At 40.1% G+C, this 22,242-nt stretch overlaps 1 protein-coding gene across 1 annotated transcript; it reads left to right on the top strand.

Annotated features, from left to right (window-relative positions):
- Nucleotides 1–362: 362 nt before the first annotated feature.
- LOC101845381 (neuroglian) lies at nucleotides 363–22,032 on the top strand (the record flags this gene model as incomplete). The annotated part of the gene is given in 12 exon segments (XM_005112922.3): nucleotides 363–478; nucleotides 1,965–2,147; nucleotides 4,591–4,728; nucleotides 5,349–5,445; nucleotides 6,563–6,777; nucleotides 8,445–8,603; nucleotides 10,381–10,524; nucleotides 12,446–12,760; nucleotides 14,195–14,329; nucleotides 15,529–15,607; nucleotides 17,249–17,353; nucleotides 20,558–22,032. Coding segments are annotated over 12 exon segments (1,795 nt in total), but the record flags the coding sequence as incomplete, so codon positions are not given.
- Between the last annotated feature and the right edge of the window lie 210 nt (nucleotides 22,033–22,242).

Here is a 22,242-nt window from a genome sequence, read left to right as displayed (position 1 = left end):
GGGTGGGGTGCTCTGGGTGTGGTTTGCTCCTTCTCTACTGTCAAATATCTATCATCCTTATTTCTCTTTCTTCTGTTTTGGGTGGCACACATTACTCTCTTGTAATCCATCTAATCTTCAACACTTGTATGACCTTATTGTATTGCAAGTGCCAAAAAATTCTTGCTAAAACTAAACTTAACTTCTTTCTTGTGTTTGTTACTCTCTCGTAACACCTCTAATCTTCGGCACCTAAATGACCAAAGTATTTTGCTGCAAGAGCCGTAAAACTATTACTTCTCGTAAAAAGCAGAACGTAAATTATGTTGCTTGAATTATCTAGGATTCAAGTTAAAGGTTTCATTCGGCATCTTCTTCCACAGTTCGTACGAGCATGATGGAGAGTACATGTGTATTGCTAGCAACGAGTTTAAAAACCCATCGGGACCACCCAACACAGCATCCAGTTTTTCACCCATCATCAAACTGCTAGAAGCTCGTAAGTCTATGTGTCTGTCTGTCTGTCCATGCATCCTTCCATTCATCCATCTGTGTGGGTGGTTGGCGGGTCCTCTGGTGTGGTTTGCTTCCTCTTTCCTATCAAATATCTATCGTCCTTATCTCCCCTTCCTCTTTTTTATGTTTGTTACTCTCTTGTAACACCTCTAATCTTCGGCACTTATATGACCTTACTTTGTTGCAAGTGCCGTAAAACTCTACTAAACTATACTATACATTTGTTGTTCCCTCCATCCATCCATTTGTCGATCCATCTATCCATTCATCCATCCATCCATCCATACATATGTTGTTTCAACCATCCATCCATCATCCTTCCACGCTTCAGCCCATGTGTCTATCTAGCCATCTATCCATACATCCATACATCCGCCAACCTGATCGTCCGTCGCTCCAACCATCATTCCATCCCCCTCTGTCTGTGTATCTGGTTCATCGTCTGTTGATCTGTCTTGTCTTTTTGCCACTGCTCATCTAGTGGTTGGTTGGCGGGTGCCCTGGTTTGGTATCTATTGTCCTGATCTCTACTCCTCCTTTGTGTGTGTTACTCTCTTGTAACACCTTTAGTCCTCAGCACTTATATGATCTTATTGTGTTGCAAATGCCGTAAAACTTTTACTAAAGCTATTATAAACTGCCCATCTTCCACTTTTTTACGGCTTCCACACTGTTCTAAGTAAATGTTTGGAGGATGCCATTGGTGGGTCCTAACTCTTACCTTTCCCTCTGCTGTTTTTGTCTGTCTGTTGTGCTTTTTCCTTGCACTATATGGAAGTTTTCGTTTTGATGTGCTTCTCTTTACTCAGCAGACACACTGTTCTAAGTGCTTGCATACTTTACTTTACTTTCACTTTTCCGATCCAGGGACCATTTGAGTTCTAGCCCTTCGGCCTAAGTGCATTCATGAACATGCAACCATTGTCAGCCTATCTATTCAGTGATCCTTCCATACATCCAGACATCTTTTATCACTCCACCTATTCTTTTCAACTTCATCAGTCCACTTTACCACACTGTCATTCTCACACCTCTAATCTTCAACACTTAAATGACCTAATGTGTTGCAAGTGCTGTAAAACAATTAAATCTACTATAATTTTTTTTATTTCAAACATACCAGTCGGTATAAACAAGTATTTTTAAAACAGATTAATCTGTATTTTGTTACTAAATCAATCTATGTTTAAATTTTTTAAAATGCCAACCTGTATTTTGTAACCAAATCAATTTGTAGGCCTATGTAATAACCAAACCAACTCGTATTTTTAAGCCCGATCAATCTGTATTTGATAACCAAACCAATTCATATTTTGAACCATGATCAATCTGAATTTCGTAAGTAAACCCACCTGTTGAATTTATTAAGTCTGATCAATTTGTGTTTTTGTAAGCAGACAAACCACTATTTTTAAGCTAAATCTATCTGTACTTTGAGACCCAAAACATCTGTATTTCTTTCCCCTCAGGTATGAATATAAATTCCGGTGAGGACAAGAAGCTGACCGGCACAGAGTACTCTTACTTCATGATTCCCTGCAGCTACGAGGGGCAGGCTGTCGTTGCTGATGTCAGCATAAACTGGTTCCAGGGCTCTCGGACAAACCAACTGAAGGAGTTCGATAATGACCGCATCTATGTGGACACTGATGGTGAGAAGGGAAGGGAGGGTGTGTTTACTTGTTAACGCTTTTGTTCTTGAAAATGGCTGTGAAGGACCCCAGCATAAATACTTTAACTTGGGAGAGCCTAGATCCTGTCAGACCTAGGTTGAAAGCAGTAGGCACAGTGAGCAGAAAATCGTATGAGGCTTAACAAATAAAAAATGCTGAAACCATACCTATCACTCATCTCGATTTAATCGGTATATCCCAGTTACTTGTTTCAAATCTCAAGCATCCCGATTTTCCTGATTTTGATTGAGTGTATCCTGATTTTTTTTCAAAAAACTTACTCTGCCTTCTTCTCTGTTGCGGGAAGCATTTGTTAAACTTTTTGTCAGCAGGAACTCGGAGCACTATTTTCCTAAATATCGATCCCGGATTCTATTTCACTGGAGAAATGTTCTCCTCTGTAGATGTATTGGTCATCGTCAGACATTGATGGGCGAGCTATTATTACTATCTCTATTATTGTTCATTGAAGAAATTTATTTATAAACACTTTTGTTAGTGTGTTGGAGTTTCGTTTGATTTTTAAAAACGAGAAAATAGAATTAAAAAGTTGAAAATACTTTATGTCTAGCTGATTTTTGTTAATCGGCTCAGGCTGGAGAAAGGTGGTGAGAGGTAGCATTTCTACACAAGATACTCTAAACATAACTGGTGTCTATGGTGTAATAGTTAGGCACGTCACCATCGTAGTCTGAAGACCTAAGTGTGATTCCTGTGGGGTGGGGGGGGAGGAGAATTTTAATAGAGTGTCTCAGTATCTTAGTATCTCAGTCGTTCTGCTGGGACATCGTATCCCCCTCAGCCCAGGTTGGCCCTGAAAGACGGGGTCAATGATCACTTCCTAAATGATTACCAAGGCCCCAAGATATGGAATGCTTTACCAAGTACTTTGAGAGAAATCAAATCTTTTGATTCATTCAAATGTCAGCTGAAGCCGGTTTAGTCAGAACACAACGTTTCATGTTACTGTTGTATGTTGTACTGTATTGTAAAGCGCTCAGAGCCTGTGTACTTTATTCAGGGTTGAGCGCTATATAAATGTCATTTATTATTATTATTTTTAATGATTTAAATTATATCAATGGCAGTGGCTGGGGGTGATGGAAGGGGGGGGGGGGGGGGGTTAAACACATACATGAAAAGTAAACCCTCTAAAGATAGCAGCCTCCGCTAATTATCCATTCATAAAAATGTCATATGTGATTGTTGGGTCTAAATAATAATTAAAATGAATAGCATATGTATAGCGCATATCCCCGCTCGACGGCAAGCTTTTTGCGCTTTATTCTATAAGTATTACCCCCAGCAGACCCTTGATCACTCAGAAACATTTTCAGCTTGGCCTCACATATCCACTGTTGTCTGCCGTGACATAAGGAGACTCTCCCTATAGATGTGAAATGAATCTTGAGAGTAGCCAGCCATTTTGTTGTTAGCGGGCGGTTGGCCAGGGCTGGGGTGTGGTCTGCTCCTTCTTTCCTTTCAAATATCTGTCATCCTTTTCTCTCTTCTCCTTCTTGTTCGTGTCTGTTACTCTCTTGTAACACCTCTTGTATGACCTAATTGTTTTGCAATAGTGAGTGGTTGGCAGGTGCTCGGGTGTGGTTTGCTCCTTCTTTCCTATCAAACACCTGTCGTCCTGATCTCTCCTCCTTCTTTTTTGTGTTTGTTACTCTCTTGTAACACCTCTAATCTTAGGCACTTATATGACCTTGTTGTGTTGGGAGTGCCGTAAAACTTCTATTAAAATTAAATATAATTAATGAGTTCCAAGGATTCTAAAGGCTCAGGATTTTGTTTTGTAGTCTGTTGTCACCTCTATGTTCTTATTTGCTATGGGTGCTCTCTCATTGATGCAATTAACAATTATCAACCATGTTGAAACGGGTGGTTGGCGGGTGCCCTGGTGTGGTTTGCTCCTTCTTTCCTCTCAAACATCTATCATCCTGATCTCTCCTACTTTTATTCTGTGTTTGTTACTCTCTTGATACATCTCTAATCTTAAGCAGTTATATAACCTTATTGTGTTGGAAGAGCCGCAAAACTCTTACTAAAACTAAACATAAATGTTTGAGTTCCTGTGCGCATGTTTTCCCAGTGTGTGTTCTTATTTGCTATGGATGTTCTACTCTCTCATTGATGCAATGTGGGTGGTTGGCATGGTTTGCTTCTTCTTTCCTATCAAACAGCTATTATTCTTATCTCCCCTCCTTCTTTTTTGTGTTTGTTGCTCTCTTGTGACACCTCTAATCTTCGGCGCTTATAAGACCTTATTGTGTTGCAAGTGCCGTAAAACTCTTACGAAAACTAAAACTCTAATCTTCGGCGCTTATAAGACCTTATTGTGTTGCAAGGGCCATAAAACTCTTACTAAAACAAACAATTGACGCAATTTTACAATTATTTTCAACCGTGTTCACAGGTAACTTGCACTTCACCTACCTGAAGAGCTCTGACCGCAGTAAACCGACGGAAAAATACAGGTGTGGTATCGGCAGTACCCAGGTTTCGATGATTGTGCTGTCAAATGGCAATGAACTGGCAGTCACAGAAGTACTCAGTGAGTGTCAGAGTTTTTGGCTATGTGCCAGTTTTTGTTGGGGGGTTTTTGTCCGGTGTCCCGATTTTGTTACCGATATTTGTAAATTACGTAAAAATATGCCAACTTGGTACAACTTATTATGCTTCGAGAAAAACAAAACACGAAAAAGGGGATATGATGATGATGATTGTGATGGTGGTGGTGGTGAACTTGAACAAAAACTATCTCTCCTCTTTTTTTTGTGTGTGTGTTTGTTACTCTCTTGTAATACCTCTAATCTTCGCCACTTGTATCACCTAATTGTGTATTTTCAAGTGCCGTTAAACTCGGTAACAAGAACTTAACTAATAAGCAACTTCATTGTATCTATCTCTCGAGCTCGAACACTAAAGGTATGTCTCTTGGTGGTTGGCGGGTGCTCTGGTGTGGTTTGCTCCTTCTTTCCTATCAGACATCTATCACCTTATCTCCCCTTGTTCTTTTTTATGTTTGTTACTCTCTTGTAACACCTCTAATCTTCTGGCGCTCATATGACCTTATGCAGTTGCGAGCGCCGTAAAACCTCTTCTAAAACTAAACTAAAAGGTATGTCTTTGAAGGAATTAATCATGGGTGTCCTCCCTTCTGTCCCTCCTCAGACCCAACCCCTCGCAAGCCCATCCTGAAGTACGACAACTCTGGGGTGAGGGTCCGTCGCTTCACCACCGCCACGCTGGAGTGCTTGTTTGGGGGCTAGTAAGTCATGCTGTGTGATCTCAAAACTGTGACAACGTCTAATTAAAAAAAAAAAACATCTGTGGATGGTTGGCGAGAGACCTGGTGGTGTGGTTTGCTCCTTTTTTCGTATCAAACATCTATCGTCCTTGTCTCTCCTCCTTCTTTTTTGTGTATGTTACTCTCTTGTAACACACCTGTTCTTCGTCTCTTATATGACCTTATTGTGTTGCAAGTGCAGTAAAACTCTTACTAAAACTTTTTTTAAAGCTTCTGTATAGCAAAAATTTCCACTCATGCTTGTCTTTTACTCAAAACAGAAGCAATCATTTAGAATCTTATACATTAATCAATGAGTAGCTGGCAGATGCTCTTGTGTGGCCTGCTCCTTCTTTCCTATCAAACTTCTCTCACTTTTTTCTTCTTTGTGTGTTACTCTCTAGTAATACCTCCAATCTTTGGCACTTGCATGAGCTATGTGTGTTGCAAGTTCCATAAAACTCTTATTAAACTTTTCGTTGCCGTATGACGTTCTTAGTACGTCATGAAAAAGCGTAATTTTCAGTGTACGTCACGGAAGTTGGCAACATATTTGCCGCTCCTGGTTGCCTGTATGAATGATGTTACATGTACGTCACGTTAATAGCCTGGCTCGAATTCTTCTGTACAGAGTTTTAGCCTCAAGCGCTGCGTAGATTCGTATTCGGGAATGAAAGATGAGCGTATAGGTACCAAATTTGCTAGTATTGCTTTACTGGTAGGCTTGCAAGCGATCGATAAACACAGATCTAGGCTTGCGGGCGGCCGCATACTCTCGTAAAACGAAAACATCGAAATGACTTTAAAAAGTAAAATAAATTGACTTTTTGACTTTGATTTGCAGATTATTGGAAATTGTGAATAAGATGGGAGGAAAAGGAGAATAAGAAAAGGGAGAAAAGTGACAATTGAAGACCCGATGTCCGAATTATGTCATGAGTGCGCTAGATCTAAACCGCACATCCATTAACACTGAGACATTAGGCTGCTGTCCTGGGAAACGAGCTCAGCTGAAAATCAGTGCTGACAGTAGGAACACATACCCCCTGGCTACGAAAGGGTTAAAACTAAACTTGCGTTCAACAATCTCTATCAACAGTGACCCAGACCCGAGCCAACCGCATGTGCCAATGACAGAGTGGCTGGGCAAGGACTACCGTCCCATCGTGCCAGGTGGCAAGTACCAGATCTCTGAGGACACCCGGCGTTTGACCATCACCAATATCCAAGAGGAGGATGAGGGAGACTACTACTGCAAGGGGAAAAACTCTGTTGGCGAGACGGACCTCAACACAGTCACATTGGATGTTACCTGTAAGCCATGCGCCTTTCTGTGTTGTTTTAACCCTTCTGAGTGGGTGGTTGTGGGGGTGCTCTGGTGTGGTTTGCTCTTTCTTTCCTATCAAACATTTATAATCCTTATCTCTCCTCCTTTTTTGTTTTTGTTACTCGTTTGTAACACCTCTAAATCTATGTTATCAAACATCTATTGTCCTTATAATCTCTCGTTATTCTTTTTTTTGTATGTTACTCTCTTGTAACACTTCTATTCTTCAGCTTTTATATGACCTTATTATGTTGGAAGTGCAGTAAAACTCTTATGGAAAAACTAAATCTATGTGTTTATCTTTACTCAAACAGAAGACAGCGATAGAGGCATATGTGGTTGGCGAGTGCTCTAGTGTGGTTAGCGCCTTCTTTCCTATCAAACATCTATCATCCTGATCTCTCCTTCTTCTTCTTTGTGTTTGTCACTTGCTTGTAACACCTCTAATCTTTGCCATTTGTATGACCTAATTGTGCTGTAAGAGACCCTAAAACACTTACTTAAGATAATTCGAACAACTCCACATGCTCAAAAATTGACCAGGGCCTGATTCCTCCACGTTGTGACACAAATGGTTTAAGTTATATGGTCGCTTTTAAGCACAAGGGGGCTATCCCGAAAAATGCTGTTTTGGGAAAATCGAAGGTAAAGTTTTTGCCCCTTGTTCAGTTTCTTTAAAAGACAAGGATAGTTTTCTCTATAGCCAAACAAATATACACACCAATTAAAACAAATTTCTCCTTTAATTAGGGCAATGCCCACTTTTGGTTTTGGTCAAGATTTCTGGAAACCCCGGAAATCTGGTTTAGCCCGCTTGTCCTTAAAAGCGACCATATATTGATGAAAGTATAAGACACTTACAATATGTGACACAACACGGTGGTATCAGGCGCTCGTAAATTTTTGAGCTTGTGGAGTTACTGATATCATCTTAAAGCTTGTACATTTGTGTACCTTCTGATAAAAAAAAAATACCCATCATTCTTGAATAAAAGTCGAGATATTTATGATTGAAGGAGGGGGTGGGGGTAGGGGCGCATTGTTTCAGAGGTAAAATTATCGAGAAAACTGACGCCAAAGACTGGTGATCCCCATTGCTTGAGAGACCATTGAAACTGAAAATTTACATTTTTTGTGCTTTCAATTAATGGTTTTCAGAAAAATGATCACAGAAATATGTTTTTAAATGGACATATAAGGTGTTGAGCAAAAAAAAGAAAACTCGGAAAAAAAATTGTCAAGTGGCCAGAAAAAGGCAGTTTTCTTTGATTTCATTATTTTGACGAGTGCCTGATTTCACCACGATGCCTCACAATGTGATATCGTCTCACAATGTCCCCGTGAGTGGTTGGTGGGTTCCCTGGTGTGGTTTGCTTCTTCTTTCCTATCAAATATCTATTGTTTTTATCTCCCCTCATCCTTTTTTGTGTCAGTTACTCTCTTGTAACACCTCTAATCTTCGGCATTTATATGACCTTATGCAGTTGCGAGCACCGTAAAACCTCTACTAAAACAAACATTATGTCTCCTCATCCTTTTTTTGTGTCTGTTACTCTCTTGTAACACCTCTAATCTTCGGCATTTATATGACCTTATTGTGTTGCAAGTGCTGTAAAACACTTACTAAAACAAAAAACAAAAACAATGTCCCCAGCTGAGCCCCTGTGGGAGCCGGAGGGTGCGCCTGCCGACACGACTGTGCCCGAAGGAGAGAATGCCATCTTCAACTGCAACGCCCGCTCGACCATTGATGAGACCCCGCCTCAGAGCCCGATCTGGTACATCAACAGCGAGCAGACAGGCTCTCATACTGGTAGGTGGATGGGCTGTGCTGGGTATAAGGCTACTGTCAGAATAAGCATAGATGTGTATTGCTCTTTTGAGTATGTATCTATATACAACTCCAAAGGTCTTGTGTTATGCAGTTGCGAGCGCCGTAAAACCTCTACTAAAACTAAAAGGTCTTGTAATTAATTTCCTGCATGTGGTTGAACAATGCATCTGATGAGTTATGTTCTTTTTGTCAGCTTTACTTCTCTTTTCATATTGAATTTTAATGAGAGTAATATATAATTTCAATTTTTATATATACCTGCATGTGTTTTTACGGTCCTGTACAACCAAGAAAAAATCCCTCTGGGATAATAAAGTATTATCTTATCTTATCTTAGTTGTTAGGCAACCAGACCTATAATCGTGAGATTGGGGGGTAGGCGGTTCGAGCCTCAGCTAGGTCAGGCACTGTGTCCTTGGGAAAGGCACTTAACATGAATTTCCTATTTGGCTGGGTCCTTCCGGAGGTGGATGTTAAACTTGAAAGTCCCGCCTCTTTAATAACCTATTAGTGTTGATGGGGGTGTTAAACCTAAACCGTTTCATCATTTCACCATTTGGGTCAAGTGGGCAGAGAAGGAGGAGGAGGAAGAATTGAGAGGAGACAACAACGCAGGATGACTAATAATACTGATAAGAAGAGCGAGGAGAATGAAATGAAGAAGGGATGAATAGCGATGAGGATGAAAAAGAAATGTGTTGGAGAAGATGGGGGGGGGGGGGGAATCAAGTATGAGTAGGGGGGGGGTGTTGTTGTTTATTCCCCAAGGGGGCGGAACATAACAAGAGAGCTGGAACATGCAGTAAAGAAAAGAAAAAAAAACAACATAATAAGAGAACAATGAAGAGAAAAAGAGGGAAGAAGTTAATGACAGATTACGATGATAATGGGGGGTAAAAAAGTGAAGGAGAATGAACAGAGAAATTCTGTAATTCAAGTGAGATTAGAAATGGAGACATAAATTTGGAGAGTAGAAATTTTTTTTAAAAATGTTAATGGAACTTGGGTTTTGGGAAAATTCATGCAAAAATTTTGACAATGCTTGAACAGCTCCCTGTCATCGTTGAAAACTTGATCACCAAAATTGTCAAAAATTAAGTGACTTTTGATGTCATTGTCACCTTTTGTGGAGAGAAATGTTTGAGAAAATGACATCATTGTCAATTCAAAGTTGGGGGTCGAGCTCAAAATTGGATAGGTGGTTTTTGCTCAGGCACTAGGATGGGATCTGCAACATGTTAAAAGTCAGATACATATCTGTCATTCTAATTCTTGAAAATCTTCTGGCGTCCGTGGATCCCATGTTTGATTCTTGTGTGTGAGTTGGTTATTTTTTCAAATTAAAAAAAAAAAGTGTCTGTCAGTCTGTTAGCACATTGTTTCCTTCTCAACCTGGGGTGGCCCTGCCTCTTAAAATATCAGTAAAGTATTGACATGGACGATAACCATTTACAATTCATCATTATTATTGCCTTTCTCACCATGGATCAGGATTTAGGCTTAAGTGGTTAGAGGAGAGCACGGCTGGTAGGTCCTACTTCTTTTCTCTCCCTTAGTTGTTTCTGTCTATCTGTCTTGCATCTTCTTTGCACTATATGACAATTATTGTGTTCATGAGCTTCTCTTTATTTAAAAAGATTTTAAAAATTGGGGCATAGGCTAGAAACAATGTATGCTTTCCACCTTTCCCTATTTTGGAATATTTTTACAACTACAACTACGATTTAATTTTTTCCACGTTTGGAAAATCTTCCAGATCCATCCAAGTACCTGATCTCTGCGGACAAAAAGCGTTTGACTGTGCTGAGTGTACGGAAAGCCACAGACATCCTGTGTGTGCAGTGTAAGGTAGTCAACGAGGAAGGAACCACCTGGGGAGATGGATGCCTCAACGTCATTTGTGAGTTCTTTCTAGCAGACTGAGATTTTGGCTTTGTTTTGGGGTTTTATTTATGCAGTTGAATGAACTATATCGTCGCCGCTGTGATAAGATCGGAGAAGTGACCATGGGTAAATTATTCAGGTGAAGGAAAAAACAGATTTGTTAAAATCACAGCTTATAATTATAAGTTGTCCGATTTTCATACTGTTCAAAAAGTCTACTTTTGGTTAGTTATTTGAATATTAATTTTTAACCAGCATATATATGAGACATGCTTTGTAGACTATGTTTGGCGAAAAAAAGCAAAATAGAAAAAATTGTGTAGTTATCCGATCTTATCACCATGGTGACAATATTGGTTGTTTTTTTTGGTTGAATCCTTTATTTTGGTAGGAGAAGAGGGAAAGGGGTCTTTTATTTTTATTTGCTTATTTTGTTTTGTATTTTGCTGCTTTTTTTTGGGGGGGGGGGAGGTGGTATTTTTTCATGCTGAATATTTTATCAGAATGACTGCTGATCGTTCTAATGTTCTTCATGTGTCCTATGAGCATGCTTAGAGGTTTTAGGGGTTGAACTTCTCTTCTTAAGGGAACTCTTTTACTTTCTCATCTCTGTGAATGTGAATGTTGCTCTTGTTTTACCGAAACTTTTACCTTCTCATCTCTGTGAATGTGAATGTTGCTCTTGTTTTACTGAAACTTTTACCTTCTCATCTCTGTGAATGTAAATGTTGCTCTTGTTTTACCTAAACTTTTACCTTCTCATCTCTGTGAATGTGAATGTTGCTTTTGTTTTACCGAAACTTTTACCTTCTCATCTCTGTGAATGTGAATGTTGCACTTGTTTTACCGAAACTTTTACCTTCTCATCTCTGTGAATGTGAATGTTGCACTTGTTTTACCGAAACTTTTACCTTCTCATCTCTGTGAATGTGAATGTTGCTCTTGTTTTACCGAAACTTTTACCTTCTCATCTCTGTGAATGTGAATGTTGCTCTTGTTTTACCGAAACTTTTACTTTCTCATCTCTGTGAATGTGAATGTTGCTCCAGTTTTACCGAAACTTTTACTTTCTCATCTCTGTGAATGTGAATGTTGCTCTTGTTTTACCTAAACTTTTACCTTCTCATCTCTGTGAATGTGAATGTTGCTCCAGTTTTACCTAAACTTTTACCTTCTCATCTCTGTGAATGTGAATGTTGCTCCAGTTTTACCGAAACTTTTACCTTCTCATCTCTGTGAATGTGAATGTTGCTCTTGTTTTACCGAAACTTTTACCTTCTCATCTCTGTGAATGTGAATGTTGCTCTTGTTTTACCGAAACTTTTACCTTCTCATCTCTGTGAATGTGAATGTTGCTCTTGTTTTACCGAAACTTTTACTTTCTCATCTCTGTGAATGTGAATGTTGCTCCAGTTTTACCGAAACTTTTACTTTCTCATCTCTGTGAATGTGAATGTTGCTCTTGTTTTACCTAAACTTTTACCTTCTCATCTCTGTGAATGTGAATGTTGCTCCAGTTTTACCTAAACTTTTACCTTCTCATCCATGTGAATGTGAATGTTGCTCCAGTTTTACCGAAACTTTTACCTTCTCATCTCTGTGAATGTGAATGTTGCTCTTGTTTTTCTCTTTTATTTTTATTTGCAGGTGGTTGGACAGCACATGATTATGGCAGTCCAACTTCTTTCTTTCCTTTCCCTGTGTTGTTTCTCTGTCTTTCTTTTTCTCAGGGTGGGTGGTTGGCGGGTGCTCTGGTGTGGTTTGCCTCTTCTTTCCTATCAAACATCTATCGTCCTGATCTATCTTCCTTCTTTTTTATGTTTCTTACTCTCTTGTAACACCTCTTGTCTTCCGAACTTATATGACCTTATTGTTTTGCAAGTGCCATAAATAAAACTCTTACTAAAACTTTAAAAAGTATACCAATTTTGTTGCAGTGGGCATCGACATCACCTACCAGCCCCCGGAGAAACAAGAGATCGTGTACGGCGACACCATCGACCTGACGGTCCGCGCCACCACAGATCCCAGCATCAAGACTCTCAACTACGAGTGGCTTTTCGACAATGAGACGTATGTCACCACTCCCCCGTACGCGATCATGGGCCAGGACCGATACACCTACATCAACACCAGCCTGCTGAACAACGATGAGTACAAGAGCGTGGCGGGACTGTACACGTGCGAGATAGCCCACAACTTCCAGAGGAAGGCTGTCAATGTGGAGGTGGTGCTGGTGGATAAGCCTGTTGGTGAGTGGACTTGGGCTTTTTATTTTTTCTTTGATGTTTTTTTTTTTCAAATTTTAATTAATTTTTTTTAATGTGTGTGGGGGGGAGGGGGGGGGGGAAGAAGGAGGTTTATAGTTAGAGGGAGCATTTGATGACAGGTTTTTGCAGTTAGTTAATGAAGTTAACACTTTGATCCCACGGTTGGCGACTATAAAAAGCTGTCCCTTACCCCCACTGGATGTGATATAGCAACAAAAATATTGTAGGGATGTTCTCTTTTTAGACCCGTGCACTTTATAAAGTTATTCTTTCCTTTTTGAATGGTTTGTGAGGCCTTTGAGGGCGAAAATCTGTTTACAACAATGGAAGTAACTTTTTGTTTGTTAAGCAGACCTGCCTTGAGTGCTGCTGTACACTAAAGTGATGATGAGAATTCGAGTGGTGAATGTGCAAGTTCTTAAGTTTTTAGTTCTGATTCTAATTCCTTTTTTGGTGAACGCGCAATCATCATGTTCAATTTTCTCAAGTCCCCCCCCCCAATCAAGGCAGTGCTACTGACTGAAGTGTCTTTAGGCCATTCCCAAAGGGGGGATATTAACATGTTCTTATGCACAGTAGAATTGTAAATGGGCTGATTTATCCATGTCATGCTCATACTGTGCCGGACCAACATAGGGGGAACTCCTGCCTTTTCTTTCCTCATCCTTACTATCATCATTTTCCTTTATTTCTTTTGTATGTTTGTCACTCTCTTGTGAACTGCTATTTCCGGGGTGCCTTGACAGCCGAACCAGACTTTGTGCTATTGTGGCTAGAGAGGTGAGCAGAGTAAGCCTGATTCCCCGTTTGGACTTCTCTGTCGACATCCACCCCTTGGCGCTCATATGACCTTATGAAGTTGCGAGCGTCGTAAACCTTACTAAAAGTAAAACTAGCTAAATATTCTCAATGTGCTGAAAATTTCATAAGGATTGGGATATTTTTCCCGAGATACAGGTATAGTACTGATGTATCCGGTCGGCATTCTGGTATGTGGGGACATAGGTAGAGCACTCTGTGAGCTGGGTGGATGGAAAATATTAAGGATGGGAGGATAGGGAGGGGGATGAGGGGGTTGGGTTTTTTTTTCAAGATTGCTTTTAAGTAAGTGTGTTTGAGAGGACTTTTTTTTTGGTTCTCTTTTGTAAATGAGTGGAATTGGAAATTAATTTTTAAAGTCTTTTTTTAACTTACAGTGAAAGAGATGTGTAGTGTATATCTGTATGTTCAAGTGTGTGTTTATGTATTAACCAAGGAGTTTACAGTTCTAAGCTCCTTGGTATTAACATACACCCTTTCAGCCCAGATTTCCCCCACGTTGTTCAATAAAGTGGGATCTATTTATTTATTTATGATTATAAAATTACAACTTTGAGCAACTGACAGAAGCCTTTGTTTATTTGTTTTTTCTCACAGTCGTTCCGGTGACGGCCTCCGCTGGCTTCCCTATGTGGATCATTGCTCTGATTGTCGGTATCCTGTTCCTCATCATTATCATCATCATCATCATTTGCGTCATTTGCCGGAAGAAGCAGGAAGGAGACTACAATGGTAAGGATTTCTTTTTTGGTGGAGGGTGGGAGGGGGGGGGGGAGTTGTGTGCTCTTTGTATCATTAATTTTTCTTGATCCAGTCTCTTGAACCTGTACCCTTCGACAGTTCACAAAGGTTCAACAGATGTAGGTCTGTAGGAGTTGTAGTCTGTTTATGTAGAGCAGGCACAAGCAAACTATAGTCCGCAGGCCAGAAAGTTCTGAAGCATCTTTGTATTTGAAACACATACATAGTGAAATTCGTACATAATGAAAAGAATTCTGAGTCCCAGTAGGGGTTATCATGGTCGAGAGGTTACGGTGTTTGCCTCTCGTTCATTGGGTCCCGGCTTCGGAAATTTTCTTCTCTAGAATGTTCTCCTTTCACCTCCTTTCCTGCTCTCTAACAATGTTCTGTCGTCTGGTTTCATCTCCAATTTCTGGCCCCACCTCCTACCCCCTTTGCCTCCTCCTCTGGACTCCTGACTCTTTCTGCAGTCTTTGTACTGCTGTTTCTTGGTTCCTTCTTACTGCTGTCTGTCAGCCACACCCCTGATCTTACGGTAGGGAAAATTGAACACCTAGCCTTCTCAAATAAGGGCGAAAAATCTCTAAGGTCCCGTGTGCAAGTTGCTCAGGTTAAAGATCCCTTGGTTGTTCAACATCAATAAGAGTAGGCTTCAGCTACCACTCGTGCAAAATTCAAAATTTCCTACCAACGAAAAATGTTTAATGTGTCCTGCGCACTCATATGACCTTATGCGGTTTGGAGCACCGTAAGACACTTACCAAAAAAAAACAACCAATGAGTCCTGATAATTTCATTTCATGCACATTTTGTTTGCACATAGATGTTGAAGTTATTTTTCCCCCTTTATTTAGGTTTCGAGTTTTGACGGTATACAGTAGGTCTATTTGAATCCTTCATGCTGAATGTATGATGTGCTTGACTTGTGTCCCACATTGATATTTTTCTTATGTTTTATGCTTAGAGAGGTTGGTTTGTGTGTGCTCTGGTGTGGTTTGCCCCTTCTTTGTCCTAATCTCTCCTCCCTTTTTGTGTTTGTTATTCTCTTGTAACACCTCTAAGCTTCAGCACTTAAAGGACTTTATTGTTTTGCAAGTTCCTTAAAACACTCACAAAAACTAAATTTGTGCTTTAAAAAATCATTAATGCAATTTATGCATTTGATGTGTAATTTTTTTTACTTTGTACAGTGGACAAAAAGGAAACAGGCGCTGGTCTAGACCCTAAGAAGGAGTTGATGGAGAAAGGATTTGATGACTATTCCAGACCGTAAGTCTGTGTGTGTGTGTGTGTGTGTGCGTGCATGTGCGTGTGCGTGTTTGTGTGTGTGTGTGTGCGTGTTTGTGTGTGTGTGTGTGCGTGTTTGTGTGTGTGGGTGCTCGTGTGTGTGGGTGCGTGCTTGTGTGGGTGCGTGTGTGCATGTGTGTGTGGGTGCGTGTTTGTGTGTGTGGGTGCGTGTGAGTATGCGTATGAGCGTGCGTACGTGCGAGCGCGTGTGCGTGCGTTTGTGCGAGCATGCTTGCGTGCGTGCGTGCGTGCGTGTGTGTGTGTGTGTGTGTGCATGCGCGCGCGTGTGTGTGTGTGTGTGTGTGCATGTGTGTGTGTGTGTGTGTGTGTGTCTGTGTGTCTGTATTCTGCAATGGAATTTTATTTTGTTAATGAGCCGTTAACTGACACCTTTGAACATTCTCGTGGTTTTAGCGCCAAAAATAACTTGCTCTTTCTTGTAAACTATGGCTCAACATTTTTTTTTTATAAAGATGAAGTTGTCAACCCATACCAAAGATAGTAAATAACAAGATGGGCCACTCAGCCAAAAAAGTGTCCGCAGGAAGTATGCTCTTTGCTTCAGATGGCGCTGCAGTCTGTTTTGAAGCTCTCTTTCGTTTTTCCAGAAGAAGAATAGGAATAGCACCTCCTTGCGTGCGCAGATCAACTGCTGTTCATCAGCAGTTCGGGTTCGTTCAGTACGGAGTTTTAGTTTTTTTAGATTTTAATGACCTGACGCCTTTCATTCTAAAGTCGAATTAAACGAAGAAAACAATCCCCCTTTCCTCCGGAAGAGGTTTTTTGTCAGCGTAACCATTTTAAAAAAGCGTTCTTCCGAAATTCATTCAAAAACTTGCTAGTTTCACTTTGATTTTTTAAACTCAAGTAGGATAACTCTGTTCGCTAAAGGTGCGTTTTTGCGAAGAGGGCGCCACCGAATTTTGAGGACACTTTTTTAATTGGCTCAAAGAGAGAAGTGGCCCATCTTGTTATGTACTATCTTTGCCCATACTCAAGAATTATATTTTCGATATGCCTCTTGCTTCAGTCTAGGGCTCTCAGTGACTTAGCGGTCAGTGAACTCGGGCTGAAATAATGTCTAGCAATATCACTGATATGACTATTCAAGGTGAACTGTCAGTCGGGTGTTCTTGAGCTTGACACCTTATTTTTAGCGAAAAAGGAACAAACTGTTCACGGGCAGTATTGCATACAGACATAAATCATTTTTGGCGGCCTTTTTTCCCAGCATTAAATGTTGTGCGCAATGTGTGTGTAAATTCATAAAAAAACAGACTAGACAAGCGGGTTGTTGGCGGATGCTCTGGTGTGGTTTGCTCCCTCATTCCTATCAAACATCTATCGTCTTGATCGCTCTTTCTTTTTTGTGTTTCTTACACTCTTGTAGCACCTCTGATCTTTGACACTTATATGACATTATTGTGTTGCAAGTGACGTTAAACTCTTACTAAAACAAAAACATATATCGTCTTGATCGCTCTTTCTTTTTTGTTTGTTACTCTCTTGTAGCACCTCTAATCTTGGGTACTTACATGACATTATTGTGTTGCAAGTGCCGTAAAGCTTTTACTTAATTAAACAAAAACTAAGTGAAGTTGTCCATTCTTTCTTTTCCTTCAGTGACCCAGCTGATTTTGAGTACGGTGACAAGCCCCGAAGAGAGCTGCCATATGATGAAGACGCACCTCTGGTGGGAGAAGACACCAAAAGCTTGGGAGAGTACAGGTAATGAACATTCTTTGTACAATCGGGACATCACGATCACAACATGTCGATCTAGACAGACATTGAAATGGCGCTCATATGACCTTATGCAGTTGCGAGCACCATAAAACCCTCTACTATATAAAAAATAAAGACATTGAAAGCAGCAGGAGCCAGACACAACTGTACCGGTGGACGTACGCTTTATTACTGAAAATTCTCTTCTCTAAATTCTAGGATGGTTGTATCTAAGACAACAATTACGTAACCACTTACGCAGCTTGGTTACGAGTTGCCAGTGGTTACCTGTTCCCAGGTTTCCTAATTACTAAGGCAATAGAGATGGTTTGCCTAATGGTAATGGACATTACACGTTCTTTGTGCTTTTGTTGACAATTAGCATTGCTCATTGTTCTGTCCCTGTCGTTTTGTGCAAGAAACATTCTGAAATTATGCAAACTGAGCCCAAAAATGTGAAATTATGCGATTCTGTTAATTTGAACAAAGAATGATAAAGGAAAATAATCAGAATTTATGCAAAAAATGATCAAATTTTGCTAAATTATGCGGGGTGCATGAAACCACGGGGACAGATTGTTGAGGAGAAAAGTGGTTGTCTTAGACAGGTGGACATCTTGGACCGCAAGAGGGGAAGTGGGAAGTGGTCACTTGTAGGCCTACAAATGAATTGTGAGGCAGCGTGGTGGAATCAGGCTCTCATCAATTTTTGGACATGTAGATGTATTGGTATCATCTTAAAGTTTGTTTACTTGTCTTTGGATGGAAAAAATATCCATTTATCTTAAATACAAGTCGAGATATTTGTGAAAGAAGGAGGTGGGGTCCACCTGTTTTCAGAGGTAAAATTAGTGAGAAAATGGCCCCCAAAGATTAGTTATTTCCTTAGCTTAAGAGTCCGTGGTAACAGAAAATTTACATTTTTTGTGCCTTTAATCAACGTTTTTCAGAAAAATTAACACAGAAATGAGTTCTTTAATGGGCATGAAAGATGTTGAGCCAAAATACAAAAATTCGATAAGAATTCAAAAACCTGCGGAAAAATGCAAGTTTCTTCACTTTGATTATTTTGACGAGAGCCTGATCCCCCCACGCTGCCTCACAATTTAATGTTGTGGACAGGTAGCTGTCAGAGCAGGTTCGACTGTATTTCTTTGCTCATTTGTCTTTTTTGTCTCGTTGTTTTGGGATTGGTTTTTTGGGGTTTTGTCATAGACTGGAACAGAAACACCATGTATGTACATAAGGCATGGTAGTGCACTTTGTGGGATGACATTAAACATGGCTGTGTTCCAGTTTAGTACTACTACTGCTGCTGCTGCTGCTGCTACTGCTGCTGCTGCTGCTGCTACTGCTGCTGCTACTACTACTACCTACTACTGCTGCTACAACTACTGCTGCTGCTGCTGCTACCTACTACTGCTACTACTACCTACTACTGCTGCTACTACTACTGCTGCTGCTGTAGATCATGTTTTACTGAACAAAAAAACCTTCATGGATCATCCACACTCCTACATACATACGATCACATCTCCGCTCTAAATTTCTCGACGAGAGGTACAACACTCGCCTTAGTCGCAGGGGCTTTACAATGAAAGGATCACACCCAGGAGTGAACTTTTCTACACCTTTTGATTTCTCCGAACATCAAACTACAGCAAGGTGGGATTCGGTAGGCAGGGCCAACAAGGCCGCATCAGATGGGATCACACCGAACTGTGATTTCATCGGTGTTTTTGTTTCCCTGACCATCTATCAGGTGTGCATCCGAATTTGCTGGACAGATTTTGCGCCTGTACACTAGGACTGTCCGATCGCCTTTGTGTAATGTTGAGCCAGCCTTTCATTCTTCGAATTTTAATTTCTGCATTTACAACACAATGATGAGTTACAACCTGAATATGAGCGGTGACTTCGGTCAGAGATGAAGGAAAGCAATAAATGCTTCACAGGTGAAGGGGAGGAGCAATGAGTAAGATAACGCTTTATTGTTATTAATAGGCTAAGGAACCCAACAACACAAGCTAACATTTAAGACTGTAGTATTTTTACGCATCAATACAGTTTGTAAACTTTTATCCCATCTTAAAAGACAAAGGATGCTGTAATTATTATTACTTTTTCAATAGTTAAACCATTGGGAGGGGGGGGGGTGCACTAAAAAAAGGAAACGAAATTACTTGCCTCAATAATTCACAGACAAAGGCATCATTGTAAGCAATCAGTTAAAGCTGATTTTGAATCTCTTTTGCTCTATAATGTTTTTGTGTGAAGGCCTTTTACCTAGGCTTTCTAGACCTGAGACAATGTAGTCCTTTACGTTCACCATAACACATGAAAGCTAGTAATGGCACTCCCCTTGAATCATGAAATCATTGTGTCAACTTCAATACTTTGTGGTATGTTTTAATAACGAATCCTTCAGCATGATCTTATATAGTAAGATTTACTGCCCTGTCTGTTTAATAATCTTCTGTTACTCGGCAACACAACTGAGTTGTTTTTGTTTTTTTGTTTGTTTGTTGTTGGGGTTTTTTTTTAGGGGGAGGGGTTCTCCACCCCTTCTCATTTCTCCTAACCTCCAACCCACCGCCTTTCTTGATTTTTAAACTACTGCTAGGCTGTGTTTCACGACTAGTCAACATGGGGATCTTTGTAAAGAAAAAACCACAGTTCGCGCTGGGTGACCATAGTTGGCACCATTTTGTATGTTCCACTGGGCGTGCTGCACGCGGTGCCGCGAAGAGAGAGAGAGGAGGAACTCCTTGCCAACCACTCATTTCTCTGATTGAATGCTTTAAAAAAGACCTACATTATCCTCGTCTTTTGGCATCACCTCTTTGTGTAAGTTCTTTTTCTTAGTTAGTCTCTCTGTCTGCGTCGTCTTCTTTTGTCTTTTATTTTTCCAGAGAGAGCAAGTGGGTGGTTGGCGTGTGCTGTGGTGTGGTTTGCTCCTTCTTTCCAATCAAACATAATCTATCATCCTTATCCCCCCTTCTTCTTTTTTATGTTTGTTACTCTCTTGTTACACCTCTAATCTTCTGGCGCTCATATGACCTTATGCAATTGCGAGCACTGTAAAACCTCTACCAAAACAAACAAAGAGAGAGCAAGATATTCTGGGTTTCTAGTCAGTGTCATAAGAACATTGTGATTTTTGTGTTAATAAGTCTTGTAAATTTGTTTTTTGTTATCTTGTTGCAGTGAGGATGAAGAGGCCAGGTTCTTCAACGAGGACGGCTCATTCATTGGGCAGTATCACAAGAAGGACCCGACTAGGCCACCCCCACCACCCAATGAATCAAATATTTAAATCTGACGCACACAAAGTCTGCCCCACTTTTGATAGGAGGCTGCGGACTCCGGTGCGGAAGATCTATTTTTAGAACTTGAAGACAACGAATAACAACTGAAGAATGTCTTAGTTTAAAGAGAATTTGTTTTGAGAGAAATGAGATTGAACATATGTCTTTATTGAAAACTGATTTATTAAAAAAATTGTATGTTATTCTAATGGATATTTCTAAAAAGTACTGTTATCTTTTAATCATAATAACAAAAAGCAATAATTAAATTAGCGTTAATCAGTTTAGAGTTGCGTTTTTAGATTTACTGTATATGCCGTGTTTCTTCTGAATGATGCAAGTGTTTTAAAAGTTTCCTTTTTTTCTTGAGATTTGTCTTGAAAATCTGTGTAAAAATACTTAGATTGATAGTATTAGAGTGGGGAGTCTTAATGGTGAGAAATTGGTGCGATGATCATTAGCTCTCTAGTTTTGTGGGGGAGGGGGGGAGGTGGAGAGGGGGGGTGTTTTTGTCAAATCATGTGTGTGGCTGCTTCAGTCTGCATGCTCATTCCCTGTTATGTATATTTACTCTTTTATTTAGTTTGTTCTTTGTTTTTGTGACTGGAGACAGGGATACTGTTTGTGGTGTCAATCATTATGAAACTAGTGTGTTTAACCTATTTGAATTGTAACTGACCCCTCTTTCTTGAGGAGTATAGATACTGTTTTAAATGAAACGTGATTATTTTGTATGCATGTGAAATAACAAAGTTAGATTGATTATATATATATATGTGCCGCACACTGCTAAAGTGTATTACCATTCATGAAAACTTGCAGATATGTGGTTTTGGTACGTTGACATTGTGTAGTGTATGTCGAGGGTTAGAATAGATGCATGTGTGTTTGAGGAGGGCAGGGGATAGACTCTTATGCTTAAGCATAGGTTTTTTTCCCCACTGTTGTGCTCAATAAGAAAGAATGTTCGGACGTCTTGTATAAAGTTACATTCAAACCTGCTCTGTCAAGACGACCACCTGTTTTCGAGGAGGAAAAAGTGGCGGTTGTTTTAGGCAGGTGGTCCCGCTTGGTCAGTGTTATTGCAGCACATGAAATAAACCGCACAGCGGGAAATGGGAAGTGATTGTTTGGACAGGTGATTATCTTGGACAGGTGATTATCTTGGACAGGTGATTATCTTGGACAGGCAGGTGGTCATAGAGCAGGTTTGACTGTGTGTTTATAAACGTTTTTATTTCTTGCATCATAACATAGATTTTGATTCAAAAGACGCATTATTTTTTTTACCTGTCTTGTGTGTTCCCAGGGTCTTGGCCTTTAGTTCATTAATTTTTTTCCTTTTCTTTTTTTTCTTTTTTGTTTGTTTGGGGGTAGAGTTTTAGTTCATTAATTTTTTTCTTTTTTTTTTTTTTTTTTTTTGTTTGTTTGGGGGTAGAGTTTTTGGGGGGGGGGGGGGGTTGTTTGCTTGTTGTTGTTTTTTTTTTTGGGGGGGGGGGTTGGTTGGGGGGGGGGGGCGGTGAGTTGTTTGTATTTGCAAAAACATATCCAGGCAATTTTTATGCTATGATCTATTATTTGACT

This window comes from Aplysia californica, unplaced genomic scaffold (assembly GCF_000002075.1).
Source record: "Aplysia californica isolate F4 #8 unplaced genomic scaffold, AplCal3.0 scaffold01492, whole genome shotgun sequence".
Lineage (NCBI taxonomy): Eukaryota > Metazoa > Mollusca > Gastropoda > Aplysiida > Aplysiidae > Aplysia > Aplysia californica.
This window is presented reverse-complemented; position numbering and strand designations above follow the sequence as displayed.